Source organism: Uranotaenia lowii, chromosome 3 (assembly GCF_029784155.1).
Source record: "Uranotaenia lowii strain MFRU-FL chromosome 3, ASM2978415v1, whole genome shotgun sequence".
NCBI lineage: Eukaryota > Metazoa > Arthropoda > Insecta > Diptera > Culicidae > Uranotaenia > Uranotaenia lowii.
The window spans coordinates 56,313,452-56,325,613 of NC_073693.1; the positions used below are offsets into that span (position 1 = coordinate 56,313,452).

Genomic DNA, 12,162 nt, shown 5'->3' on the forward strand with positions numbered 1-12,162 from the left:
CGAGCTCTAAAGCCTAGTTCAAGTTGCCGAGTGTGGACGACGCTTAAGTAACATCTGTAAAAATTTTCTTAAAGTATTATCCTCAACCAAGTCTCATTTCTCAGGACGCAGCCATACAGTCAAAGCTCGACACTTTTTTTTTCTATAATAAACTGAAAATATAACCTTTGCTCGAAGCTTGTTTTGTAAATATTGAAGTACAGTAACAGAAGATGAAATTTCAGAAGGAAACTTTGGAAGATTTTCGTTGATATTGGTAAACAAGTTCAGAAATAGTCCAGAAATTATGAAGAGGATTTTTTTCTGTGAGAAATTGGACAGTTTCAAGCGGATATCATTAAATCGACTTTCTAGAGAGCTGTCCATGATTTCAAGAAAGCTGTTCAATACATCTACGTGCATAATATGCTGATGAGGAAACCAGCTAATGAGATTTGCATATTCATTTTTCCTCTCACAGCCGGGGTTGCCAGGGTTGCCAATATGCCGGAATTTTCAGGATTAGTCCGACTTTTGCAAGCCCAGCCTGGTAACCTGATAAGCTTCCATTTTTTTACTGATTTTTAGGAACAAGCCTGTATTGCCTGATTTTTCTGAATATGATGGGAAATTGGTGGTATGGAACTGCCTTTAAGACATTGATGGACGTCAAAAAATGGATTGACGACCAAAAAAAAAAGTTCTTCACTTCTACCGAAATTTTCGTTAAACCATGTATCCTGATTTTATATTTCTCATTTCCCTGAATATTGAAAAAAAAGTTGGCAACCCTGCTCACAGCTGTAGAACTCAAATGACGGGGAACCGCAATGAAGAGAGAAGGTAAGCCAATGATGACGCAAATTATGCAGCCCATCAGAGTTGCCAATGTGCTTGATTTTTCTGGTATTGCCTGATTTTTCGAGGCTCTGTCTGTCAACCTGAAAAGCCGTTGAATTCGCCTGATTTTTGAAAATATGCCTGATTTTGCCAGATTTTTGCGAATGTGATGAAAAATAAGTAGTAAGGAACTGGATTAGGTACCATTGCTGAAGGAAAAAGTGGAAATGAGGCTGAATCAAAGCAATCGAAAGATTCCCTTGAATTCTTATTTAAAAAAAGGGAATTAAAGGGAATCTTTTGATTGCTTCAGTAGAATTATTCAACCAAGTTGGCTCACAACACAGATTAGAGAGAGAATGAGGAGCGGTGACCAAAAAAAGGTCATCACTTTTAGCGAAATTTCCGTTAATTTATCATAGCCTGATTTTGCCTGATTTTTATTTCACCAGTTCCCTGATTTTTGAAGAAAAAAAATGTTGGCAACCCTGTATGTAGCCCATGATTAAAATTCCGTGAAATTGTGTCCAAATGTGAGGGAAATTTGAGTTAAAATGAGAGAAACAGGTGCTCAGAGACAGAAAAAGAAATTGTGCGAATCGTTGCAAATTTCGGGAGATTTGGGAACGTAAGTGGAGATGGGTTGGAGTTGGGCATACGCTGCGAAGAGATGAAAACGAGATTTTCAGAGAGGCGCTTGACTGGAATCCAAATGGACGTTGAAAAAAGGCAGGCCCAGAAGCTCGTTGCGGCGTAGGCCGATGACATAGTGAGTGCGATGCGATGCGAACCGGCGAGTGCGATTGAATGCGGCGAACCACATTTGATGAAAATGTATGTGATTCGCTTATACCTGACATACTCAACGCGGCGAAGCAGATGTCAATTTGTTCCGCCGCTCGAGTTCGCGTAGGCTGCGTCCGTAAATTTTCCGCCAATTCGCATCGCATCGCACTCACTATGTCATCGGCCGTAGTCTTGGCTGACAGCAAATGAAGACACTGACTCCGGATCAGCGTTGCCAGATTCAAAACCGCTCAAGTCCGTAGATTTTAGCAAAATCGAAAAATGTACTGATTTCGGCAAAATAAAACTTGAAGATTTTTTTTTTGGTCGTCAGGTACAATTTTCAGTTATCCGCAGAATCCCTTGAATTTCTTCGTAGAAAATCCGTAAGAAATGCTACAAATCTGTAGATCCGTAGAAATGCTGAAAATCCGTAGAACTACGGAGAAATCCGCAGAACTACGGAGAAATCCGTAGATCTGGCAAGGCTGCTCCGGATCGCCAGCAGTGGAGATCTTTTATCTCAGCTTTATGCGTCGGAAAATTGGCGCCGGACCCTTAAGAGATACAAGGGAATGAAATAAAGAGAAAATTCTTTGCATTTGGAGTGGTAATGATCGAAATTCCACAACTGATTCACAAATTGCAACAGTTTGCAACAATTAGCACATTTTCACTCTCTCTGAGCACTGGTTTCTCTCATTTGAACTCAAATCTTCTCATTTTCTCTAAGAAATTGCCACAAATTACCACAAATTCAATCATTGGCTGCACAATTTGTGTGATCATTGATGAATTTTTTCCCTTTATTTCAGTTCCCAGGGTAGGTAGGTTGCAAATTGTGCAGTAGTTGTGGAATGTTGATCACTACCATTCCAAATACAAAGAATACAATTTGCAACAATAGTCCTATTTGCCGCTAGTAGTATTCGTGTCATAATTCTGGAAGTCTCACTAATACTTTCCAATTTTGGGATCATTAACCTCTAAAACGACTGTGTTCGTCAGTTGGCTGCCCAGTTTTTGCACTGAAATTTGTACCGAAAGTTTTGGGGGTTAATTGTCCCGGCTCATCTATACACGCTTAGCAAGTGTGCGTAAGAAATGTCAAAAACGACTCTATTTGCACATTTTCTCTTTCTCTATCTGAGATCTGATTTTATCATTTTAACTCAAATTTTACACAATTTATCACACTTTCAATCATTGGCTGCACAACTTTCGTGATCATTGACATTTCTCCCTATATCAAGATTCTTTTCTCAAGAAACTACTTAGGTATTCGTAAAAAAAAACTAAAACCGTTTTTGGAGCTTTGAATAGCAAGAAAAGAACTTCTTGGCCTACTTTTTGCCTTGTTTATATAAAAAAAACATTGTTCAGGACGCAGCCATCAATTACACGCTTTTTTGTAGTTTCCCATTTATGGTTAAAAAAACTATTTCTTCAAGCTTTTTTTCACAGAAATTAAAGAAAATTATTTAAAATTTCAAACGGGAATCCTCAAAATGGATTTGGTAGTTTCCATACTAATTGTTTCTGAACAGATTTACATCCTTATAAGCTTTAAAAATTGTTTCACATTCAGAATAACAGCTAGTAAATTGCTTTTGAAAATTTACTACCCAATGGATTTGATTCACTCGTCTTGCTAACAGAGTCCGGTTCCAGATTTTCAATTAATTTTCGTCCAAATCACGTGAGAACAGATCTTGAACGAAATTCTTCTCAATCGACCTGTCATTAACGGGGAAATGAGTGTTTACCGTAGCCTACACGCGACCGACAGAACCAATCACCACTACTGTGATGAGTCTAGCGGTAAACTACGGGGAAAACTGATCCTAATCCGTCGAATTAGCTGATAACTTTTCAACCGGCGCTGCCGTGAGTTATTGTATGGTAATGAATGGGTCCAAATTGGACCGGGCCCCTACTTCATGAATGCGGTTGATCGGTCGACAGTGAACAGTATTAGGGGTGGGCATGTCGTGTCAATCGGTTCTCAATTATATTAGAACACGTCGGCCTAGCCCAACAATTCTCCTGTCAGCTATCGGGAAGCTGTACAGAGAGCCTCCTAGTCGAGGAACCGATCTAGATGGCCGTGAAACATTGTGTGACCTATCGTGAACGGGCGATCTTCACCAACCTACTTAGTTCGCACCCCCTGAATCAGCTTGCTAGCTAGAATAAGTAAGAAAAGCTGGGATCAGCCTGCTGCGCAAATAGGTAATCTTTTCCCCTAGCTGCTGATGGAGGTGACCTAAACCGGGTGTCCTGGGTCCAGATGAGTTCATCACCGTTTAGAATAGGGGAGAGTTCCGAGACTAGCCCAAGGGGGTGAAGTACTCCATATTCTAATTGCAGTTTGTCGGCGAGCTACCTGAGGCCTCTGAGATGTCGCCGGTTATATAAGTAAGTAAGTTGTGAACAAACAGAGCGGCAACAAAAAAAAGCGAAATCGTGTCGTTGATTAACATTGTAGTTCCGAGATCGATGCAGATTGTTGAGGGTACTTGACGGGGGATGAATCGGTGATTGATCATTCGTTCGTTCGTTCGTTGAGTTAAGATGGTTGTGGTTGATCAAGAGCCCCGTCACAGGTAGGGAGGTAAAAGTGAATCGCGTGCAGTTGTTCCAGGCTTCTCTGAGAACAAAGCAAATAATTTTTTGCCAGCTGCGTCTGAGAGATTCGATCGCGTAGCGATCGTGTTCTTCGTTAAGTTCTACTTACTACAAGGGATCATTGACTGAGGAAGGTTTCCCCTGAGGAAAGGGGCGGGTAGCTGTCCACACGAAGGGAAAACTGTGTGAACGCTGATTAATGGGGTTGTTCTCAAGTTAGCAGCCTCCCCTAGAAGTAGGAAGTTGTCGAGGCGCACTGCGGACACACGCGGGATTCTTTGTTACACACCAAGCGATCTTTCTCTCTAGTAGACCCGCGAGACAAACAGGTGGGCAAGATCGCTGTGGGTGACCAGTCCGGCTACTTAAGTGATAGTCGTACGTGCGTAAAGGAAAAGTGTTCTGGCGGAATTCATGAATGAGTAATTTTCTCCCATTGCACCTATTAATGCGAGCCAATGATTGTTCTGTAGGTAGCGCGATAATTTGTAACGGTCGCCATATTAAAGGCGGCGGGGAGGGAAAATTAGGAACCGATAATTGTAGGGTTGCAATTTCGAAAGTGATCTCTTTGTAAGTGAGTGAGTTCGTTGAAATGCGCTTTTGGTTGGATCATTGCAGCTAACTAATTGTTCGGACAAGGTTCGATTTGTCATCTGATCTGTTTCGATCACTTCTACGATTGGAAAACTAATGATTCTAGCGAATATTATTACAACTATGTCATCGGCTAGCAAGAGTTCTTTGACAAGGTTGCAGTTCACAATTTTTTTAAATAAAATTTATTCAAAAATGCATTACTTTTATGAAAAAAGGGTTTGAATTGGCTTCAAGCATTATTCCTTCATTTTAATTTGTTTTCTGAATTTTATAACAAAATTCTTGATCTGTTAGAAGTTCAAACTGATTCAAGATTATGATAGCTGATTTTGAATAGTTTTTCTTAATGTTTAATCTCAACATTGATCCTGAGGTTTGAATTTGAATTCATAAATCTTAATAATCATTTGAAGTTCAAATCTTGGATTTTGATCCTGAACTTGGAATTAGAAATTTTATGCTGAATTCGGATTTAGAATTCTGAATTTGAGTTTCAGTCTGAATTTCGAATTTTAAACCAGGACTTTTAATCAAAATTTTATATTCTGGTACTTGAATCTGAATGCTAATTGATTTGAATTGTTATTTTTTATGATAAATCTCAACATTGATCCTGAACTTTGAATCTGAATTATTTTTTTGCGCATCATTTGAAGTTCGAACCGTGGATTTTGATCTTGAATTCTGAATCTGAATTCTGAATCTGAATTCTGAATCTGAATTCTGAATCTGAATTCTGAATCTAAATTCTGAATCTGAATTCTGAATCTGAATTCTGAATCTGAATTCTGAATCTGAATTCTGAATCTGAATTCTGAATCTGAATTCTGAATCTGAATTCTGAATCTGAATTCTGAATCTGAATTCTGAATCTGAATTCTGAATCTGAATTCTGAATCTGAATTCTGAATCTGAATTCTGAATCTGAATTCTGAATCTGAATTCTGAATCTGAATTCTGAATCTGAATTCTGAATCTGAATTCTGAATCTGAATTCTGAATCTGAATTCTGAATCTGAATTCTGAATCTGAATTCTGAATCTGAATTCTGAATCTGAATTCTGAATCTGAATTCTGAATCTGAATTCTGAATTCTGAATCTGAATTCTGAATCTGAATTCTGAATCTGAATTCTGAATCTGAATTCTGAATCTGAATTCTGAATCTGAATTCTGAATCTGAATTCTGAATCTGAATTCTGAATCTGAATTCTGAATCTGAATTCTGAATCTGAATTCTGAATCTGAATTCTGAATCTGAATTCTGAATCTGAATTCTGAATCTGAATTCTGAATCTGAATTCTGAATCTGAATTCTGAATCTGAATTCTGAATCTGAATTCTGAATCTGAATTCTGAATCTGAATTCTGAATCTGAATTCTGAATCTGAATTCTGAATTCTGAATTCTGAATCTGAATTCTGAATCTGAATTCTGAATCTGAATTCTGAATCTGAATTCTGAATCTGAATCTGAATTCTGAATCTGAATTCTGAATCTGAATTCTGAATCTGAATTCTGAATCTGAATTCTGAATCTGAATTCTGAATCTGAATTCTGAATCTGAATTCTGAATCTAAATTCTGAATCTGAATTCCGAATCTGAATTCTGAATCTGAATTCTGAATCTGAATTCTGAATCTAAATTCTGAATCTGAATTCTGAATCTGAATTCTGAATCTGAATTCTGAATCTGAATTCTGAATCTGAATTCTGAATCTGAATTCTGAATCTGAATTCTGAATCTGAATTCTGAATCTGAATTCTGAATCTGAATTCTGAATCTGAATTCTGAATCTGAATTCTGAATCTGAATTCTGAATCTGAATTCTGAATCTGAATTCTGAATCTGAATTCTGAATCTGAATTCTGAATCTGAATTCTGAATCTGAATTCTGAATCTGAATTCTGAATCTGAATTCTGAATCTGAATTCTGAATCTGAATTCTGAATCTGAATTCTGAATCTGAATTCTGAATCTGAATTCTGAATCTGAATTCTGAATCTGAATTCTGAATCTGAATTCTGAATCTGAATTCTGAATCTGAATTCTGAATCTGAATTCTGAATCTGAATTCTGAATCTGAATTCTGAATCTGAATTCTGAATCTGAATTCTGAATCTGAATTCTGAATCTGAATTCTGAATCTGAATTCTGAATCTGAATTCTGAATTCTGAATTCTGAATTCTGAATCTGAATTCTGAATCTGAATTCTGAATCTGAATTCTGAATCGGAATTCTGAATCTGAATTCTGAATCTGAATTCTGAATCTGAATTCTGAATCTGAATTCTGAATCTGAACTCTGAATCTGAATTCTGAATCTGAATTCTGAATCTGAATTCTGAATCTGAATTCTGAATCTGAATTCTGAATCTGAATTCTGAATCTGAATTCTGAATCTGAATTCTGAATCTGAATTCTGAATCTGAATTCGGAATCTGAATTCTGAATCTGAATTCTGAATCTGAATTCTGAATCTGAATTCTGAATCTGAATCTGAATTCTGAATCTGAATTCTGAATCTGAATTCTGAATCTGAATTCTGAATCTGAATTCTGAATCTGAACTCTGAATCTGAATTCTGAATCTGAATTCTGAATCTGAATTCTGAATCTGAATTCTGAATCTGAATTCTGAATCTGAACTCTGAATCTGAATTCTGAATCTGAATTCTGAATCTGAATTCTGAATCTGAATTCTGAATCTGAATTCTGAATCTGAATTCTGAATCTGAATTCTGAATCTGAATTCTGAATCTGAATTCTGAATCTGAATTCTGAATCTGAATTCTGAATCTGAATTCTGAATCTGAATTCTGAATCTGAATTCTGAATCTGAATTCTGAATCTGAATTCTGAATCTGAATTCTGAATCTGAATTCTGAATCTGAACTCTGAATCTGAACTCTGAATCTGAATTCTGAATCTGAATTCTGAATCTGAACTCTGAATCTGAATTCTGAATCTGAATTCTGAATCTGAATTCTGAATCTAAATTCTGAATCTGAATTCTGAATCTGAATTCTGAATCTGAATTCTGAGTCTGAATTCTGAATCTGAATTCTGAATCTGAATTCTGAATCTGAATTCTGAATCTGAATTCTGAATCTGAATTCTGAATCTGAATTCTGAATCTGAATTCTGAATCTGAATTCTGAATCTGAATTCTGAATCTGAATTCTGAATCTGAATTCTGAATCTGAATTCTGAATCTGAATTCTGAATCTGAATTCTGAATCTGAATTCTGAATCTGAATTCTGAATTCTGAATCTGAATTCTGAATCTGAATTCTGAATCTGAATTCTGAATCTGAATTCTGAATCTGAATTCTGAATCTGAATTCTGAATCTGAATTCTGAATCTGAATTCTGAATCTGAATTCTGAATCTGAATTCTGAATCTGAATTCTGAATCTGAATTCTGAATCTGAATTCTGAATCTGAATTCTGAATCTGAATTCTGAATCTGAATTCTGAATCTGAATTCTGAATCTGAATTCTGAATCTGAATTCTGAATCTGAATTCTGAATCTGAATTCTGAATCTGAATTCTGAATCTGAATTCTGAATCTGAATTCTGAATCTGAATTCTGAATCTGAATTCTGAATCTGAATTCTGAATCTGAATTCTGAACCTGAATTCTGAATCTGAATTCTGAATCTGAATTCTGAATCTGAATTCTGAATCTGAATTCTGAATCTGAATTCTGAATCTGAATTCTGAATCTGATTTCTGAATCTGAATTCTGAATCTGAATTCTGAATCTGAATTTTGAATTTGAATTCTGAATCTGAATTCTGAATTCTGAATTCTGAATCTGAATTCTGAATCTGAATTCTGAATCTCAATTCTGAATCTCAATTCTGAATCTGAATTCTGAATCTGAATTCTGAATCTGAATTCTGAACCAGAACTTTAAATCTGTATTCTAAATGGAAAATTTTGTGTTTGGATCTGCATGCAAAATACCATTTCCTCGTTTGATTTGAACACTGATTTTTTTCTTGACCTTTTTTCCAATTGATTTTTCTTTTTAAATGAAAACAACATCCGAGACAGTCATTTGCATTTTTTTCAATTTTTTTAATGCTATCCATAAAAATTGAATTACAATTGATACAAACTTTAATAAAGTTTGACAGGTCTTTTTTCACAAAAATAAAATCGGTTTCATTGATCGCTTAGATATATTTTCTAATATTAAAACACATTTTCATTTCAAAATATTAAAGTTGAAATTTGGATGATTTTCTTTAAACATTACCCAGGTAAAAAAATTGACATCAATCTCAGAGCTTCAAACAAGATTACAAAGAAGACTTTTAAAACAAGTCTTGAGGAGAATCTCCCTTCCTCAATTAGTCCTCAATTATTCAATCAGCCATCCTTCTATAAATTAGTGAAATTTTCTGATGTTTCTGATGATGAACAGCCCATATTTTTAGACAGTATCGTTAAATGTAATATCTAAGAACTGCATATTAAAGAAATTCCGAATCAAACACGAGAAATTGAGAGTCAAAATTTTCGTTTTTTTTTTCATATTTAACAGCAAAAGCTGAAAAATAATTGATTCTCAAAGCTGTAAAAATCTTTTGTAGGTGCCAAAAATAAAGTGATTGATTTCTGATATGTCTTTTGAAATTCTGATCCTTTCTCATGAATCACAATCTTTTGATTCAAATTTAATTTTTAAGTCAATTTTCTGGGTCGAAAAAGAACATTTCAAATGTGCCTCTTCTACAAAAATTTTAATTTGAATCTGATCGTTGAATATGTTTCTAACTATAAATTTGGAAAAGTCTAGAGTACGATTTGGAAATTTAAACTTAATATTGAGGAAAAAATTCCATGAACTTCAAAATCTTCATGAAAAATAGAAGATTTAAATTCACTTTTATTTTTTAATAAATTTTCTCACAAACTTTCTAACTAAACTAAAAATCTGAATTGGATAGGGGAAAAATAGGATAATTGATCCTCTTTTCTTGGCCATATAGTCTAAGTCACTGGGCCACAAAATTGAAGTTGTCAGATGACAACTTCGAACAGAAGGAAGGAGGAGAAGAAAATCCTCTTTTCAAATTTGATATTTTGAGAAAAATCAGCAACTTGTAGTCTATTGCATTTTCTGACAGTGTGTAATTTCAAATTTACATATATGCTCTAATAGTTAGAACGATAAATGAACCCGTCGATAAACTAGAAGCACTTTCGTGAGACGAAAAGAAATGTGATATTTTTAAGTTAAAGCAGACTTGATCCTTTACTAAAAGAGACTAGATCTTTAACTCAAGGTGGCAAAAATTTAGCAAAATTCAAAGTTTAAAGGTCCGTTTACTATTTTTTATCATATTAGTTCTCATTTCACAGTTTGTAAGTATCAGGCGAAAAGAATTCTAAAAATGTATCTACTAACCAAGAGTCATTGCATACTTTTAGGCGCTTTTTTTTAGTTTTTAGAAAAATGCACTATTTAGAGTCCTTTTTAACTGATAATTACTAGATAAACATTAGTTTTTGGACAATTATTTGTGATTGCGAGAATACCAATGATCTCGATCCGTCCAGAAAAAAAAATATCTTTTTGGACTCTAGGAATCAATTAAACCCAAGTTATGGACCATAACATACATTTTGGAAAACTTTTTCTAAAAAAATTGAGAGTTTACTATCGCTTTGAAAGTATGGTATTTTGAAGTTCATATTATATTCTAACGATTGACATATTGAAATATTTTTTTTGTTGATTTTTTTCATTTTTAAATGATATAAAAGTTCTTCAAATCACATTATGTTGAATTTTTCAAACAATGTATAATAAGTCAAAACTAAAATTTTTAAATTTTTTTGAAAAAAACAGCAGTGTTGTTTTGTTCTATTTGGCACATTTTTCTAGAACATTTGATATATGTAAGACATTTCGGTTTTGAGATATAGCGAAGGAATTAAGTATCCCCAGGGATCAAGTTTCATCATTCTACTATATTGTTACTGTGAAATAGATTAAATTTTTGTCCAAAAAAAGTTCGGAATGAAAATTTTACAATTCAATTTCAATTGATCTGATGCCTGTAAGTTGTTGTGAAGTATTATTTTTACGAACTCCTGATCTTTTTATGACATTTGGATTGTATGTCTCAATTTGAATTTTTCGACTTATATTTGAGTCTGATTTCTGAGATTCAAATGAATATTAACATTGAAAATTATGATCTTGGAATAAAAAACCTAAAAATTAATTTCAATTTAAAAGAATGCTTCTGGAATCACATTTTGAAGCGCTAAACTGCAATTTAGAAGTTTTTGAGTTTATATCCAAAATCAACCAGTCCATTTCACTTTTATTTTTAAAGTAATTTCTTCCTTCCCTTAAGTTTTTCACGCAAATTCCCAACACACATACCTCAATGCTGTAGGACTTCTTGATGGCGAACATTTCGCGGTTCTTCTGGGCAGCTGCAACGGCCATCATGATCTGGTGTTTGAGCAAGGTGGGGTTTGAGACGAAAATTGTAAAAAGATTTCTAGAAACTTCGAAGTCGTCGAACACACGCACACTCCAATTACTTGTTGGATGGAAGAACACGGAAATGTCCCTTTTTTCTGTTTTGTCGAAAAAACTTTGCAAAGTATGGGCGCCTTTCACTAAAACAACACTTGGAACTGTTTTGCGAAATTGCTAATCGGTCGAATTGCACGTCTAATGCGCTGTATCCTGCTGCTGTTGTTGATTTACGATTTGATTTTCAACTGCTGCTACTACTTTTTTTCGGTTGACCACGAGCTTTGACTGTTGGAACTCGTTTGTCAATCTGTTTCACTTTTAGAGCACTTGTTGTACAGGATTCGATTCCTTTCCTAATCGGGAACGCACTGAGATCCTTGAGGCTACAGCGATAATTACGAACAATTCTTCTTCTGATACTTTGCAAAAAGCAAGCAAACCAATGAATGCATGCTACGTTTGGGTTGCTATCAGTTTAAATACCTGCCAGCGCTGGACGAGACGCGTAGAACCGCGCCGTTAAGGTGCGACGCGACACGCGTTGTCGCGCGACGGAGAGCGTACGGCACGTGGTGGCTCCACGAGCTAGAGTCGGGCCAAAGTTACAGATCCTTGCTTGGGTTGTTGCACGACTCAAACCGAGAGACACCTGTTGGAGCGATACACTCCGAAAATTTGTCCATAGGTCAATCAACAACAAACGGTAGCAACCAGGTATGAAGGCAGATACCTACTTACTTGTCTACGGTGGGAAAAAATCGCAAATGTTTTGATTCAATCAAACTCTCTCACTCGAGAGGGCTCTCTCTCGATTCGAA

The 12,162-nt window shown here is 35.4% G+C and overlaps 1 protein-coding gene across 4 annotated transcripts in view; it reads right to left on the reverse strand.

Moving 5' to 3' along the window:
• The window catches only part of LOC129751747 (tyrosine 3-monooxygenase), a 45,427-nt gene extending 33,644 nt beyond the window's left edge, over positions 1-11,783 (reverse strand). For all 4 annotated transcript variants that reach the window (XM_055747437.1, XM_055747436.1, XM_055747435.1 and 1 more), the window contains exon 1: positions 11,243-11,783. In XM_055747437.1, the coding sequence (XP_055603412.1) occupies positions 11,243-11,311 (69 nt within the window). In that variant the 5' untranslated portion in view covers positions 11,312-11,783. The remainder of the gene's footprint in view (positions 1-11,242) is intronic.
• Positions 11,784-12,162: the final 379 nt, after the last annotated feature.